The sequence below is a fragment of the Cololabis saira genome, chromosome 24 (assembly GCF_033807715.1).
Source record: "Cololabis saira isolate AMF1-May2022 chromosome 24, fColSai1.1, whole genome shotgun sequence".
Lineage (NCBI taxonomy): Eukaryota > Metazoa > Chordata > Actinopteri > Beloniformes > Belonidae > Cololabis > Cololabis saira.
Window position 1 is genome coordinate 17027638 of NC_084610.1, and position 17851 is coordinate 17045488.

Here is a 17851-nt window from a genome sequence, read left to right on the forward strand (position 1 = left end):
TCTATATTTCATTACTTTATATACTGTCTCTTGGGGTTACATTTAATGAATAAAATGCTAAAAACTAAATTCTCAAAAATTAGAAACCGAAATAGACCAAAAATGGAAAAAATTTAAACTGAATGTTTCCTCCCTGGATCTATTTGATAATTCTGACCCACACGATGTTTCTGAAAGCAGTTCTATCAGCATTCTGGGAGGTGATTGGTCCTTACAGCATCATCAGCTGCCAATACTTGCTGTTGAATCTCAATATAATACTAGTATTGATACGTTGCATAACTACAGTCATATAATTCATGCAACAGCTCAAAAAACAGTTTTAATAACACTAACACAAATTAATATCGGAATCGAATCGAATCAAATCTTGATAATCGATTCTGAATCTAAAGAATTGGAACCGAATCGATCGATTCTTGACATTTGAATCGATCCCCAGCCCTACTGAAGACACACCTCGACTAAGATTCAGACATTTGTGTCTGACCTGACGGGCGGGTTGCTCGCTCTCGGTGATTGATTGAATGAAGATGATTAACAGGGAAGCTCTCTTTGGTTATAATCTGCTCCTCCAGGTCACCAAGCGCTTGGTCCCCTTCACAATGAGACTCCTGGATATGCAACACTCCTCTCGGTACCGGTCCACCCTCATCAACACCTCCGCGGGACAGTTCTTTCATCAACGCCTGACAACTCCTGCACCTCCATGTTCCCGTGCAAGGTCAGCTTTATTAGGTTATAATTCAGCTGAGATAAATGTCACCCTTCTGGATTCATCATTGTTTCCTTTTTTTTTTTTTTGTGTGTGTGTGCATGTTTGTCTTTGGTTAGTTCGGTTTGTTCGTTTTACCTTAAAAAATATAAATATACGCAGGTTTTGTTTCTTTCAACATTACACAACTATAGGGCAACTGCTATGTTTTGACATGCTGATGTTTTTCTTTCTCCCTGACAATAATTGTAAACCAATTGTACATCAGTGGTGTAATGTAAGATGTGAGAATAATAATAATAAAGAAAATAAAAAAAAATAAAAAAATGTCACCCTTCTGACTGTATCACATCATCTGATTCAACGTGATATTTCGTGATATGTGATATTAACTTGGTATTATAGTATAGAAAAGAGAATATGGGGGGAAGAAATGAGTAAACAAATAAATATACATACATTGTTCATGTTTGTGGATGTCGTTATTCACAAAATAATAACATCTGCAGCAGTAACAATATTCATCTTCTTTTTCTAACTACTGATCTCTTTTTGATTTTTGATGTTTTTTAATTTGGCCATTTGTGTGGAAAGTTTCCCACACCTTTTGTGATCACAGTGATTCGTTTTGGAAGTTTGGAAGTGTTGGAGATTTGAGAAGGTAACTACTGCGGATTTCAATTCTCTAAAAATAACATCTTAAACCACCAAAAATGATTAAATGTTAACATCCATCCATCCATCCATTTTCTTCCGCTTATCCGGTCGCAGGGGCAGCAGCCTCAGCAGAGATGCCCAGACTTCCTTCACCCCAGACTCTTCCTCCAGCTCCTCCGAGGGAAGTCCGAGGCGTTCCCAGGCCAGCCGAGAGACATAGTCTCTCCAGCGTGTCCTGGGTCTTCCCCGGGGTCTCCTCCCGGAGGGACATGCCTGGAACACCTCCGTAGGGAGGAGGGACATGCCTGGAACACCTCCCTAGGGAGGAGGGACATGCCTGGAACACCTCCGTAGGGAGGAGGGACATGCCTGGAACACCTCCGTAGGGAGGCGTCCAGGAGGATCCGATACAGATGGCCAAGCCACCTCAGCTGACTCCTCTCAAGGTGAAGGAGCAGCGGCTCGACTCCGAGCTCCTCCTGGGTGACCGAACTCCTCACCCTATCTCTAAGGGAGCGTCCAGCCACCCTGCGGAGGAAACTCATCTCGGCCGCTTGTATCCGCGATCTTGTCCTTTCGGTCACTACCCAAAGTTCATGACCATAGGTGAGGGTAGGTGCGTAGATTGACCGGTAAATCGAGAGCTTCGCCTTTCGACTCAGCTCCTTCTTCACCACGACGGTCCGGTACAACGACTGCATAACTGCGGACGCTGCACCGATCCGTCTGTCAGTCTCACGCTCCATCGTTCCCTCACTCGTGAACAAGATCCCGAGATACTTGAGGTTTTGGAGGTGCTGTTTCTCATCCCTGCCGCGTCACACTCGGCCTCAAACCGTCCCAGCACATGCTGAAGGTCCCGGTCCGATGAAGCCAACAGGACAACATCATCCGCAAAAGCAGAGATGAAATCCTGTGGTTCCCAAACTGGATCCCCTCCAGCCCCTGGCTACGCCTAGAAATCCTGTCCATAAAAATTATGAACAGAACCGGTGACAAAGGGCAGCCCTGCCAAAGTCCAACATGCACTGAGAACAAGCACTGAGAATGTTAATGTTAAATGTTAACATCCAACTGTTTATTCATTTCAAATGTCTGTAGTCTACGGCTGTAGGTTCCTACTTTCCCAGTATGGCAGAGGTCATGACCCGCCCTGCTCTACTGGCCCCAGCAGCTCACGGGGCAGCTAGTCATCTCTGAGAAAGTCAATCGTCAACTTAACTTTTAACCGATCACCACCGGGCTCACACACACTCACACCTCACCCATGTACAAATATCCCTAATCATTCAGTGTGTGAGGGCTGAGGCGGACACACATGGCTGCTCTGTCTTACTATTAACAAGCTCTTACAAGTTGGAGGGGAGAATAAAACTCTCCAGGAATGTGAATCATTGTATCTGCTGTTCCACTCGAGTAATTCTCCCTTTTACGGTGGAGAATAATTCATGTCTTCAGGCCACTGCAGCTTGTTCACATTACATTAATGAGCACAGTGAAGACAGAAGTCTCTTCATCTACCAGTGGATCATAATTACAGCAATTAAGTAGTTAAGCTAGGTGCTGTGTGAATCTTAATGGGAGAAAAGGCGCTGCATCACTGTGACTTTGCACTTTTACTAGTCTGCACCACCAGAAAATGGATCGACTCAGATTGAATTTGCAAGACATTTTAGAAGCCTGTCATCTGTCAGGAGTCAAGAGAATCACTTTTGCTGACTTTGAAAATGGCCGATATAAAAAGAAAGAAAACATTTCACAGAAATCCAACCAGAGATATCTTAAACTTGAATTCTGACTAGTCAAAATCAATAACTAGGATTTAAACATTAACAATATAACAACTGATCAGCTGACAATCTAATCTGAGGTCTTTCTTCTGCTTTGATGGGGACGCTTTTAACCAAGAGTAAAAATAAAATGTTATATGAACCCTACACTAACTTCTTTGCATTTGTCAACGTGCACAGTGAAGCTTTAGTAAAGAGCAACATACACGGGTGTTGCTGGATAACGTGGTCTTATAAAAGGTGTAAATGAGCTCTGCAAAGGGCACAGATGCTAGTCCTGTGTTGAAAAAAAAAAAAAAGATTTTCTGATTCTAAATCAATTCTCATATTAATTCGTAAAAATCGATTTGTATGTCTAAAGATCGATATTTCTTTTCATTATTACATTTTCGCCCGGTGAACTTTAATCCCAGTAGTCACATAATTTAATTCACACGTTCGCTGTTGAGCTGTTGCAATTTCTTTCTTTTTTTGCACTTTAAATGGATATTGAAAGGCATATTTGAGTTGTTTATTTCATAGTTATTTATTTCATACAAATAACTTTTGGTATTTTTTTTGTTTATGCCCAAAAAAGGAATGTTTTGTTGGACATGAGAATAACTACTGCCATGTTTAAATCTGTTTAAAAGTATGAAAACAATAAAGTTTTCAGTTATCATTGCTTTATTTACTTTCTCAGGGTTAAATTAGCATGAAATGGTAAAAACCAAATTCTCAAAAATTAAAAACCGAAAAAACACAGAAAATAAAAATTAAAACGGAATGTGGGAAAGAATAAAAGCGATTAAGACCCCGTCCACACGTAGACGGGTATTTTTAAAAACGAATATTTCCCCCCTCCGTTTATAAAAAAATTTGCATCCACACATAACCGAAGATCTGCGTTTTCGACCACATTCATAAGCATTCTAACCTGTAGATCATCTGCGGCTCCCGGGAAGCTGCACTTCCGCGGGCACCGCGGCTCCGCGGGCACCGTAGGGTGCGCGTCGCCGCGTACCCTACGGTTGTAGGCTCTGTGTCGGTGTAACGCAGTAAGCGGTGGTCAAGACCAGAGACCATTTATTTAATAGCTTGGAGAACAGATGCTGGATCATCTGTAGTAAACAAAAGGCGCACGTCAGAGCCGATTTGTTGTTGTTTTGGCGCATAATGTGACGTTCGAAAACGCAAAACTCCGGTTGTGTGTGTCTACACGCATCTACATAAACGGAGTTTTCAAAAATCTTCACTTTGCCCGGAGTTTTTTTAAAGCTTCGTTTATTTGCGTTTTCGTGTAGATGACAGGTCAAAACGTAGGAAAATATCTCCGGTTTAGCAGATATCCGCAGATATCCGGCTACGTGTGGACGGGGTCTTAATACGGCCTCTGTTTGTTTGCTGCCCCATACGATGTTTCTTAAAGCAGTTCTATCAGCATTCTGGGAGCTCATTGGTCCTTACAGCATCATTAGCTGCCAATACTTGCTGTTGAATCTCAATATAATACTAGTATTAATATGTTGCATAACTACAATCATATAATTCATGCAACAGCTCAAAAAACTGATTTAATAACACTAACCCAAATCAATAGCGAATCGAATCAAATCAAATCCTGATAATCGATTCTGAATCTTAAGAATCTGATCGATTCTTGACATTTGAATCGATCCCCAACCCTAACTGATGCAACCCCAAACCAGGTCTTGATGCGGCCCCCTCTGAGGGATCGGGACGTCCAGCTGTTGTGGTTTACACCCCAAATCCTTCCAGATTCTCCTCGAATGATTTCACGTTCATAAACACTGAAAGGAGAAATGTGCAGACTCCTTCCAATCTTTATTTGAGGAACTACTTTTAACATTTCCCTGCTTTTTTTTTTTACCTTTTCTCACATCTTTGTTTCTCAAAGACTCAAAGAGGCATTCCTGAAAGTCTTTGTGAATTAAATCATGGCTGTAATCGCCCACTGATATCAGCTCCTCCAAATTACATAAGTTATGTATTTGGTCTCACTACAAGCACCAAACAGCCCCTGAGATACATAAATGGCTGCATGTTAACATACGAAGCTGGTCAGAAAAACAAACTAGGGCTGGCGATTGATTCAAATGTCAAGAATCGATTCGATTCTGATATTGATTTGGGTTAGTGTTATTAAAAATGTTTTTTCAGCTGTTGCATGAATTATATGACTGTGTAGTTCTGCAACATATTAATACTAGTATTATATTGAGATTCAACAGCAAGTATTGGCAGCTAATGATGCTGTAAGGACCAATCACCTCCCAGAATGCTGATAGAACTGCTTTCAGAAACATCGTGGGGCAGAATTACCAAACAGATCCAGGGCAGCAAACAGAGGTGTATGAAATCGTTTTTATTTATTCCCATTTTTGAGAATTTGGTTTTTAGCATTTTATGCAAATGTAACCCCAAGACAGTATATAAAGCAAATAAATATAGACAATGTATGCAATTATAACTGAAAACTTTAATGTTTTCATACCTTTAAACATATTTAAAGGCAAAAACATGGCACTAGTTATTCTTGTGTCCAACAGAACATTCCTTTTTTGGGCATAAACAAAAAAAATACCAAAAGTTGTAATGTAATGATGAAGACAAAAATAAAAAAAAAAATTAAAAAAAAAATCGATCTTTAGACATACAAATACAAAGATTTTTAGGAATTAATATGAGAATCGATTTAGAATCAGAAAATGGATTTTTTTTTCAACACAGGCCTAAAACAAACTGATATACTTTTAGTTCAAACTGTCTGCAAAGAGGAAAAAGTACATTTAAAAACAGCTAGGATTTTTTTTTGCATTTTTTCTGATTTGAGGCTAGAAACAAAAGGAGAAACAAGGCGTCTTTCACAGACTCCTTTTAAATCACTTGTGAAAGCTGAAAGTGAACGCTAACAACCTCGTAAAGCGTTATTTCTAACACCCCCCTATCTGGTGATTACTGCAACGGCCAAGCAAACATGGGAGCTGAGGGTCTGACCTCGGCAGAGAATCTGAGCGACGAAGGAAAAGTATTTGTTCTGTTGGTTCTGATATAATGAAAATACTATTGAAGATCTGTAGGAACTACTGATTATTGATAAAAAAAGGGAAACCAGGCCAGAACAAGCCAAAAAAAAAATCTGTGCACCCCTTAAAAGACGAGGTGTAGATTTGAGATGAGAGATTAAAGGCTCTCCTACCTCTGCAGTTCCTGGCCCAGTCTCTCAGACCCGTCCTCCGGAAGAACCCTGTACATGTCATCTTCCTCCAGCCGCCGCTTGTATCCAGTTTTGAACAAAGGGTTTAGCCACCTGAGGGAGACACGATCCCGGCAGTCAAGAGATGTGAACAATATATATATTCTTTCTCATTGTTCTGCTTTTGTCACATTTTTTGTTCTTTCTTTGTGTTTTTTACTATTAGTTGTTTCAAGTACTTGAATTCCTGTTGCTATTGATCTTTGTCTTTTGTTGTTGTTTAGCTCATGCATGCTGTCTGCTTGTCCTTTGTTTTGTTTTTTTGACAGGGGTGGAACCTTGTACAAGTTCGCTATAGAACTTCGTTCCCTCCTTGCGCAGCGCTTCATGCATCTTTTTGTGCTAAATTAATAAACTCTAAACTCTAAACAACATCAAAGAGCACAGTGCAGAAATTCACGAGTTTATTTGGCCGATCATCAATTCACTGTGGTGTTAAAAACCGTAATAAAATGGGGAAAAGGCCATAAAATCATCTGGCAGCCATGAAGATGGCTGTTAACATTCAGTAACAAATGCATGGGGAACCAAAATCTGATTCGCTTGAGGCAAAGATTTTGACTTTGAGATGTTGGACTCACTGAGGACAGACGTGTAAAGGCTTAATTATGCTTCTGCGTCAAAATGACGCCGTGCCTACGGCGTGTGGTTTGGATCGACGCAGAGGACACGCCGTCACCTGCGCCGTCACTGACGTGAACCTCCTGAAAATTGTAACTACGCGTCGAGGAGACGCCGTCCACACGCAGACCGAGAGGGCTGTGATTGGTTCGTTTGAAAGCGAAGCATTTCCGGTTTCCGGTTTGAATCAGTAGTGAACTTCCAGGGCTCTTTTCTTCGTTTATATGTGATTTTTTTTGTTTTTGTTTTTTGCACAATAGTTGTCCTTATCTCTTTGATTTACTGTGACCGGAAAAAGTCGGATAAACCATTCAGAAAAAGATCGCTAACTAGTGGCCGCGGGGGGTACTGCACCGCGACCAAATGAAGAGACGGAGAAGTCCGAAGGGTTCAGCACGGCGTCACGGCTGCGCCGTGTGCTCTGCGTTGGTGTGACGCAGAAGCATATTTCAGCCTTAAAAAGTAAAAGGACATTTCACGTGTCTCTTAATTAAGTCATTACGATCCTTTTAAGAGAGTTGTGAAAACAAAGGGTGCTAAATGTGTCACATGCATACAGCACTGACTGCTCCGATTGTTCCGACATCGTGAACATACAGTACCTGCTCTGCATGTTGTGTGTTTATCACTCTAAAGAAACAGTTTAGTTAAAAACTGATACACGGACGAAGTGAGAGAGGAACATGTTGGTGCAACGGTGTCCCTGAACCAGCAGAACAGTACGTAGTTTGTGTATATGAATCACACAGAAGTGTGACACGCTCCTCAGTGAAAAGTATTGAATCTGTTCATTACATCAGGTGATTTTAGTCTTTTGGTCCCGTTCAGGAGAATAGAGTTCAGAAGACGACGCAGACTGAGATCTCCACTTTTTGGGACTTTGGTCTGCTTGCTTTGAGTCCAATTACTGTATTTACGCCAGATCCAAACATGTAAACAACCCTGGGGGAGGAAAACCAGCACGTGTATAATGACTCACAGAACATGTAATCAAGAACTGTACGTTTATTACTCAGTGACTTAACGTGCTTCTCCTTTATCTCAACTTACAGTCTTACTCAACGAGGCTTGTTTCATACTCAAAGCATGACAGGGCCATTGACTATCGGTGTCCGATTTTACTCCAACGTGAGGTTGACAGGACTCTTCCACCTTGTTATGTCCCCCCCACCCAGAGCTGGGTAGAGGAGCCAAAAATTGTACTTAAGTAAAAGTACTGTTACTTCAGAATAATATGACTCAAGTAGAAATAAAAAGTAGTCATCCAAATAATTACTTGAGTAAAAGTAAAAAAGTACTTGGTGAAAAAACTAGTAGTACTGAGTAACTGTTGAGTAACGTCTGATTTATTTTTTTAACACAACCATTCAAACAGACAAAAGTACAAAATAATCATCTTCAGGCAAATTAAATCAATAAAATAATAAAATAAATTAAAATTAATAAAAAATAAAAAATAGCTTAAATTAAAATAATGTTAAAGTAAATTCAAGTACTTTAATAAATAATGAAATAAATAAAATAATAATAGAATAAAAAAATTAATTAAGCACAAGAAGCACAAAATTTCAAGCCTTTGTACTTTCTTTTTTAACCAGTTAGAACTAGAACAAGCCCATGAACTCATAGAAACTCTGTGTATGTTTGAGTCTGTGTAAATGTGACAAAACATGCAAAAACAAACATTTTTCCCAAAGAATCACTCAGTGATGTCATGAGATTGACGCGTATGCGGGAAAAAAAAGAGATAAAAGAAAAGTAACAGTTCAACGTATCCTAATGTAGCGGAGTAAGAGTAACAGTTTCTTCTTCACAAATCTACTCAAGTAAAAGTAAAAAGTATAGTGATTCAAAACTACTCCTAAAAGTACAAAATTTCCCAAAACTTACTCAAGTAAATGTAACGGAGTAAATGTAACTCGTTACTACCCACCTCTGCCCCCACCCCAGTCTACGTCACATTAACGTAAAGACCCCACTTCTGACCTTATACGTCACATTAACACACATCCTAGGTCACCTCTGTACAGACTCATTACTCTAGCACTTTCAAACCAACACGTTGTTCATTTTTTCTTTTAATATTATTTGCTCTTTTGCATCGCACCAATCACCACAACAAATGTGTGTGTGTGTTAAACTACTTGGCAATAAACTTCTTTCTGATTCTGATGGCTGATCCATAACATCAATAACCAAAACAACTGACAAACAATTAATATATATTGGTATGTGTATTTTATATTTGTACATTTACAAGTTCTTTTCATTCTTTCAGTTTTTCCCTTGAAGGGGTCACAGCAGATCATTTGAACCATTTTAGGCAGTTTTCTGCATCTTCAGTGCATCAACCAATCATACAGTCAGCACTTCCTCTTTTCCTCCTGTCTGCCAGCTCCCATCTCCAGCATCCTTCACCCAATATATCAATACCCCTCCTCTCAATCCAGTTTATGTTACTATTTAATGTTGATATCATCATAATTTGAAGACTGGAGAAGATCCTCAGTTATTATTATAATTATTCTTCCATCAAGCTGTTGCTCTGATGAACTCTCATCACTCATAGAGTCTCAGAGTAATCAATCACTGCAATAATAATAATAATAATAATAATAATAATAATAATAATAATATGCACCTTTCAATAATCATGTCTACCTCATGCTGCACCTTTCACTTTAAAAAAATGGTATATATGTTAATAAGAGCTGTCATTTGTCTATTTACTGTACAGTGAGCGAAAATAACCGAGTCAAATTCCATGTCTTGTCTGACCTGACTTAGCCAAATAAACATGATTCTGATTATTTATTTATTTGCCAGTGAGAAAGCGTTTATGACTTTGATTGCATCATCAACTTGAGATGTATCTTTCAAAAAGAGTGTAGTCTCATTTGCTAGTTGAGAAATGGGCACTGTTCTAGCAGCTATAGAAAGACTCAGTATGTCACTGTTTTTAAAATGGATAGAGAGTAATTGCATGGGTAGAAGGAACAGATATGCTGAAAGGGGACACCCTTGACGGATCCCACTATTAATGTCAAATCTTTTAGTGGTGCCATATGGGGGTTTGATAGAACTATTTGCATTCGTAGTGTCACCAAAACCAAGAAAACACCAAGAGCTTAATACATAAATTGGTGTTGAAGAGAATCAAACGCTTTGTAAAGGTCTAGAAAAAGAATGAAACCTTCATCTACAATTAATTCTGAATAATCCAAAATATCAAGGACCAATCTTATATTGTTTCTGATTATTGTTTCCTTCCTCTCCTCTGGAATGACGCCATCACCATTCAGATTTCTCCTTTCAACGTACTTTAATGACAACTAAAAGGGTCCTTTTGAATGTCTGAGCTATGATTAAAATGCCACAGAAAACCACGGCCATGTCGTTACAGCAGATTTTAGTGGGCAGAGAATTGCTCAACTCCAGGCCATGGTTTTCCTCTACTACTAATATTGCATTTCACTTTTTTAATTGGTAATCACTACAGACCTCAATGCATATCCTCCCATCTCCAGCATCTTTCACCCAATATATCAATACCCCTCCTCTCAATCCATCATAATTTGAAGACTGGAGAAGATCCTCAGTTATTGTTTTCTTCCTCTCCTCTTGAATGACATCGCCACCATTCAGATTTCTCCTTTTGACCTACTTTTATTCAGGGTTCCTAAACATTTTTCAAGGTCAAATTCAAGCACTTTTCAAGCACTTTCAAGGGTCATTTTCAAAATCTTCAAGCACCTTATCGCTGGGGTAAAATATCTACAGGAATTAGGGGTGGGTATTGGGAAGGACCTCACGATACGATACGCATCACAATACTTGAGCCACGATACGATACAAATTGCGATATCCCGATTATGCGATATGTCCCGATATATCGCGATATTCTACATAGTTCACCGAAACATTTAAAAATGCATTACACATCTTAAAATCTAAGTTGTATATATGTACATCAGATGATAGTGATAATGCATTGGACAGACTGAGTCAAAACAATGTCATTCAAACTTTCCATTTTAATTATGCAACATATTTGCATGAAAAAACACACTGAAACACAATGAAAAGTGCAGTGTGTGCATTATTCTTAGATACAAAATACTCAAAATAAAATGCAGTGTCTCACCCACACTGAAATCACAAAATAAAGTGCAGCTAGGGGTGGGCAAAAATATTGATACGGCAATATATCACGATACATACATTGAATATCGATATCGTATCGGGAGACTATGTATCATGATATATTGCCGTATCAATATTTTTGCCCACCCCTAACAGGAATATATATATATATATACACACTCATAATTATTTTTTCCGCTTTTTATCACAATTATGTACATTGTATGGTGCTGTAAACATCTAGTTATGTTTTACAGGGTTCCTACGGGTGCTTGAAATTCTTGAAAGTGCTGGAATTTCAATGTTGTGTTTTCAAGGTCTGTAAAGTGCTTGAATTTTAGTTTAAGAGCTTGAAAGTGCTTGAAATATAACTGTGTCTTTCACAAAATTGGGATCAGATTATTACAATGAGAAATAAAATCAGTAAGATGAAACATAACTAGATGTTTACATCACAATACAATTAACATAATTGTGATTAAAAAGCGGAAAAAATAATTATGAGTAGGGGTGGGCAAAAATATCGATATGGCAATATATCGCGATACTTTTCCAGCCGATTCAATATCGATATTAAAAATTTGAATATCGATTTTTTTTTTTTTTTTATATTTTTTATCCCCGATTTTTTTCCCATTTTATCACCCAGTGCTAATACCTAAATGACAGTCCTGGGCATTGCCACTCTCTACCAACCCTGGGAGGGCCCTGCACTGAGCTCAGGTTTAATTTCACGTTTTATTTCATTTTATAATTTATTTTTTATATAACACAATTGCCTGTCCTTAAAAAATGAAAAATAATGGACAGAAGTTTATTTATTTATGGATTTATATCTATACTGACTGATCACTGTGCCTGTCCTTGGTTTTAGTACCCATCTTTCTTGTGTTTATCATCATTTGCCACATAATTAAAGCAACTTCATACTAAATTGAATGTTAATTTCATATGATGTAAATAATATGAAAAACACATACAAATAAGTTGTAACTTTAGCTTGTATAGTTATAATAAAACATTGTTTTGACTCAGTTTGTCCCATGAATTGTCACTATAATCTGATGAACGTGCAACTCGGATTTTAAGATCCATCACTATCATCTAATGTACATATATACAACTTGGATTTTAAGATGTGTAATGCATTTTTTAAATTTTAGGTGAACTATGTAGAACGCCGTAGGCTCTGCGTCGATTTAACGCGGAACCATAAATCAGGCTTAACTGACTTCTGAAACACGTGTGAAGCCAGAAGTAAGCTCAACATTGCAGTTTTGTCTAGTTCCTGTTTTATGCCGGGCTGCTGTCCTGCTGCACTAAAAGGACACCAAACATCTCGCAGGTTGCGGGTTTGAATCCCCCGCTAGACTCCAGAGCAGCGGCTCCATCCGCGTTTATCACCAACAACTTTAACGACTTACCAGAAAAATAACTTGGACAAAATGTTCGCCGTCGCCACCGGGTTGGTCTTGGCATCCTTCCCGACTCTCTCCATGGTGGGCAGCTTCTCCCTTCCGTCCTCTCCCGGCTAGGTCTCCTCACATATCTGGGAACACATGTTAGTCGCTGCTTGTAACAAGTTTCCACCAAAAGTCTTTACGTAATGTACAAAAAGGTAAAGCAGCAGTCACCTTTGGGCCCCGCCCCCCAGGACCCTCCCCATTGGCTGGAATATTGGCCGCAGGATCTGATTGGTCGGTGGACCACGGTGCCCTCACGTGATTGGCTCACAGAAACTTCAAGGGGAACGGTCCGCCGTGTTGACCATTAACTACTTTTGGTTTTACTTACTGTACCTCAATTTATTTTGGAAAAGTACAAAGAGGAAGGGGTTTAGCGGCTTTTAGGGGTAGATTTTTTTATATTTATGTTCAGAAATGGGCAGCTATATATTTATATATATATACATACATATATATGTAGGTATGTATGGGTTTATGCGTATGTATATATATATATATATATATATATATATATATATATATATATATATATATATATATATATATATATATATATATATATATATATATATATATATACATATATGTGTGCGTGAATATGTGTGTAAGTAGATATATACATAGATATAGAGCAGATGCAGTTAATATAGAGAAAGTATAGTGTAAATAAGTATATTTATATAAATATTTATATGGGCATGTGTGTACAAATATATAGAAATATTCAACTACAGGACTGTCTCAGAAAATTCGAATATTGTGATAAAGTTCTTTATTTTCTGTAATGCAATTAAAAAAACAAAAATGTCATACATTCTGGATTCATTACAAATCAACTGAAATATTGCAAGCCTTTTATTATTTTAATATTGCTGACTATGGTTTACAGTTTAAGATTAAGATTCCCAGAATATTCTAATTTTTTGAGATAGGAGTTTTCTTAAACTGTAAGCCATGATCAGCAATATTAAAATAATAAAAGGCTTGCAATATTCGAGTTGATTTGTAATGAATCCAGAATGTATGACATTTTTGCATTACAGAAAATAAAGGACTTTATCACATTATTCTAATTTTCTGAGACAGTCCTGTATGTGTAAGTATTTGTATGTGTGTGAGTATAATTACAGTATATAATAATAATAATAATAATAATAATAATAATAATAATAATAATAATAATAATACTGTTATTTAGCAGTGTGAGTACAGTGTGTGAGTATTTATAAATACAGGTTAAATGATTAGTGAATGGGGGTAGGATTAAATAAGTTTACACTTCTTCCTACTCCTTTTTGCACATGTAAATTAAGATATCAAGTGTTAAAGGATACAATTCTTTGTTTTGTTTTGTTTTTTCTTATCTTCACTTGAATTGTTGTTTTTTACACGTACAAAATAAATCACATCAAATCAAATCAAATCAAAAAATATGATCGAGGTTCGGGGTGAACCAAGCGACTGAATAGTGAGACTTGTTTATCTCTATAACAGCAGACATATTGACGTAAGATTAAGTAAGAATCATTAGTTAGAAAGATTAGTAAGAATCACAAGTATTTATAAAAACTAACTACACTATAATTATACTCACACACTTACCTATACATACATACACAGTTGAATATTTCTATATATTTGTACACACATGCCTATATAAATATGTATATAAATATACTTATTTACACCGTATTATCTCTATATTAACTCCATCTGCTCTATATCTGTATATATCTACATACATACATATACACATACATATTCACACACATACACACATATATACATATACATACACATACACTTTAGTATAACAAGTGAAAGTAGATTAATTGCATTTATAGTGAGGGGCAGGGATAACTTAAGTCAATTTATGAGCATTTAGAAAAATAAAAACATATAATAATAATAATAATCAATGTTATTTATATAGTGCTTTTAAAAGATTCATATTGCATATGAATGAAGTTATTCCCAATAACAGATTCTTGTGGGGGCCAGTTGAATGTGTGGGTGAATATGCCGGATCAGGAGTTCAAACAGCTTCATTAGTTTATGGAAGAAGCCGTCCAAGCTCGTCATGTGTGCAGCTTCCTGTGCGTCATCTGCAGGGGCCTCATTATTAGTAAGCAGCAAAAGGCCCAGTTCTCCTTATCTCCCTGTTTGACCTCACTCAAAGGAAGTAGTTTTGAAAGAGTGCAAGTCATTCAGTTTTACTGACCGAATTAGTCATGATAACCGGGAAAACATATGTCGGCATTTATGAGAAGCAGGATAGTTTTTGGGTGTGAGGGATCTGACCAGGAGCAAGATTTTCCTAATCATAACTTTCCATGGCACAGAGCTACCTTTTGTTTGCTTGCTTTCTGCTCTCTTGGACAAAGATGCGGACGTTTGGTACACACGAAGAGGATATTCCATAAATAAACAGCAGGCTGTGGATGAGAGATGGTCCCTCACTCTTTACAGGTGTTTCCTGTACAAACACAAAAGGCGTGAGATAGAGCAGGGAGAGCAAAAAAAAAACTCCCCCAGCCTTTTACTCCTATTACATAATTTAAGGAAATGTTTCAAAGAAGTCCGTTAGATTCATCCAAGATAAACTATTACACTGAGCCTGTCAGGTCGAACAATAACATAAGCAAGGGCTCATCGCATGAATGCTCACAGCTTGCTCCTGCTGATATTTAGCTTGCACCGACTTGGAGGAGGGCCAAAGGAGAAACGCCAGCGGGAGATTATTTCAAGCAGCTGAAGTGAACTCAACAACATTCAATTGCAAGGGATCAACACTCCTTTCCCATGCTGTCCGGGCTGTGTAATAGGCTTTCTTAATTCCTCACTTATTCCCAGCTCCATGTTTTTGATTCACTGAAGGCGAGGCAAGTTTATTTGTATAGCACAATTCAACACAAGGTAATTAAAAGTGCTTTGCATCAACATTAAAAGCGGCAAGACACAATTAAAACATAAATAACTAATAAAATGAAATAAAATGATAAGAGAAGAGGTAAAATAATAGAAAGCACAAGTTGTTAAAAAGTAAGGGCAGTAGAGTTCAGCAGGTTCACATCTCATTCTTACAATGGCAAGAATTAAGTTTCTATACGGTCAAAACGTACAAAGACCGGGTCAAATACAATATTACAAAGTAATCTGTGCCGATTCATGCGGTGAATCAAACCAATTTGACTATTCTACGTCACAATGCCTGGATTCAGGGCTTATCCATCACTTTGCGCAGTTTTCAAAAAGTATTTAATTTAAGAGTACGCTTAAATAACAAATAAAATGAAATAAAATGATAAGAAAAGAGGTAAAATAATAAAAAGCATAAGTTGTTAAAAAATAAGAGCAGTAGAGTACAGCAGGTAAGTATTTAATTTAAAGGGGACCTATTATGGCAAGTCGAAATGTCGAGATTAATGTTGAAATACAATTTCGAGAAAAAAGTCGAAATGTATTTAAACTTTATTCTTGAAATTCCGACTTTATTCACTAAATTTCGACTTTATTCTTGAAATGTATTCTATTTCAACATTAAAGGAGCATGAGGCTCCTTTTAAGAAATGAGACTCTCTAGCGCCACCCTTCGCCACGACGGCCGTCGGGGGTACTGCAGCCAACAGTGAAGCCGGCACGGGAGAACGGGGAGAACGTGCATGCAGCGTCATGTGACGTCACATCCGCAGCCCAGCGCGGGAAATTCGGGACCGAATTGCAGCACATTTTGCAGCACACAGCCTGTTCAAGGCAATGGAGAGATACACTAGAGGGCTCATTCTTTTGGGTTTGGAACGCTTCATCTGACATTATTACTAGAAAACTTAATACAAATTTTTTTCATAAATCCTGCCTCCATCCTGCCTCAAGCTCCTTTAATGTCAACATTTCGACTTTTTTCTCGAAATTGTATTTCAACATTAATCTCGACATTTCTACTTTTTTTTTTCAAATTGCACAATAAAAAAAAAAAAACTTCCCCTCTCAAATATTTTTTCCCCTGCATGGCCGTAATACTCTTCCATAGGGGAAATTCACAAACACATTAATAATATATTTGAAGTCAAAATTCCTTACCGGTTTGATTCTCTATATATGAATGACATCCAATTTGAAGGGTGGAATAACAAAGATAATACTCCTTGTAGTGAGCAAAAAAGCTGTTACAAGGAGGTGGTTAAAACCTGAATCGCCCACTATAGATGAATGGATAGGAATAATATATGAAATATATGTAATGGAAAAGTTGTCATTCTCTCTAAAAATAAGAGAAGGAGAAATGTGACCAGATGTGTCTAAGTGGACTGAGAACATGAAACCTATTAGGTCTGACTTTTGCTAACTTGACAAAAAGGAGTGGGATCAAAATGTTTTGTAATATGATATATTGATATAATCTACATGACCTTTACTCATTCTGCTTTGTGTGTAATTTTCTGTATGTAATATTTAAGATTGGAACCTTGTTCCATGTAAATATTTTATAAAGAAAATTCTGGGAAGAGCCAGGAGGCAAATTGGACATCAGAAGTTCTACAAAATGTAATGCCGATGTTATGTTAACTTACTTGAGGTGATTTTGACACTATGTAAATCTGCATCTGTGAAATCAAGGCTTTTCCAAATAAAAAAAAAGAAAAAAGAAGAAGAAACATGCATTTTAAAATTCCCCTTCTGGGCTTGATGTTTATTTGCTAAGTAATCGTTTATATCGTTAAACGTTTCAGTAACTCCTGCACTCGTGTTCAGCTTGTTGCAGCCTGTCGCAGCAGCAGGAAACTAAACATACAGGTTCAAATAGCACTGGAGTCACGATGAAAAGGCAAGTGTATAAAGAGGACTGTTAGGACCTGGTTCTGAGAGGACGGACCGGCCTGCTGGACTGGTCCTGACTCAGCATCTCTTTAGCATGAATGGTGATCAAAGTTCAGAGCCGATGTTATGTTAACTTACTTGAAGTGATTTTGACGCTATGTAAATCTGCATCTGTGAAATCAAGGCTTTTCCAAATAAAAGATTAAAAAAAACAACTCTTTTTCAAAGGGTTGATATCACAACTACCTGAGGTGGTAATGAAATATAAATGCTATGATTAAAGTACCACAGAAAACTACGGCCATGTCATTACATCAGGTTTTAGGGGGCAGAGAAGTTGTTCAACTCCAGGCCATGGTTTTCCTCTTCTACTACTAATGTTGTA

General features: G+C 37.6%; 1 protein-coding gene across 1 annotated transcript in view; it reads right to left on the minus strand.

The window, feature by feature from the left end:
- Positions 1–12774, minus strand: part of LOC133425208 (ATP-binding cassette sub-family C member 4-like) — a 56860-nt gene extending 44086 nt beyond the window's left edge. Inside the window, 2 exon segments of the mRNA XM_061715923.1 lie at positions 6362–6472; positions 12607–12774. Of these exon segments, the coding sequence (XP_061571907.1) occupies positions 6362–6472; positions 12607–12680 (185 nt within the window). The 5' untranslated portion in view covers positions 12681–12774.
- Between the last annotated feature and the right edge of the window lie 5077 nt (positions 12775–17851).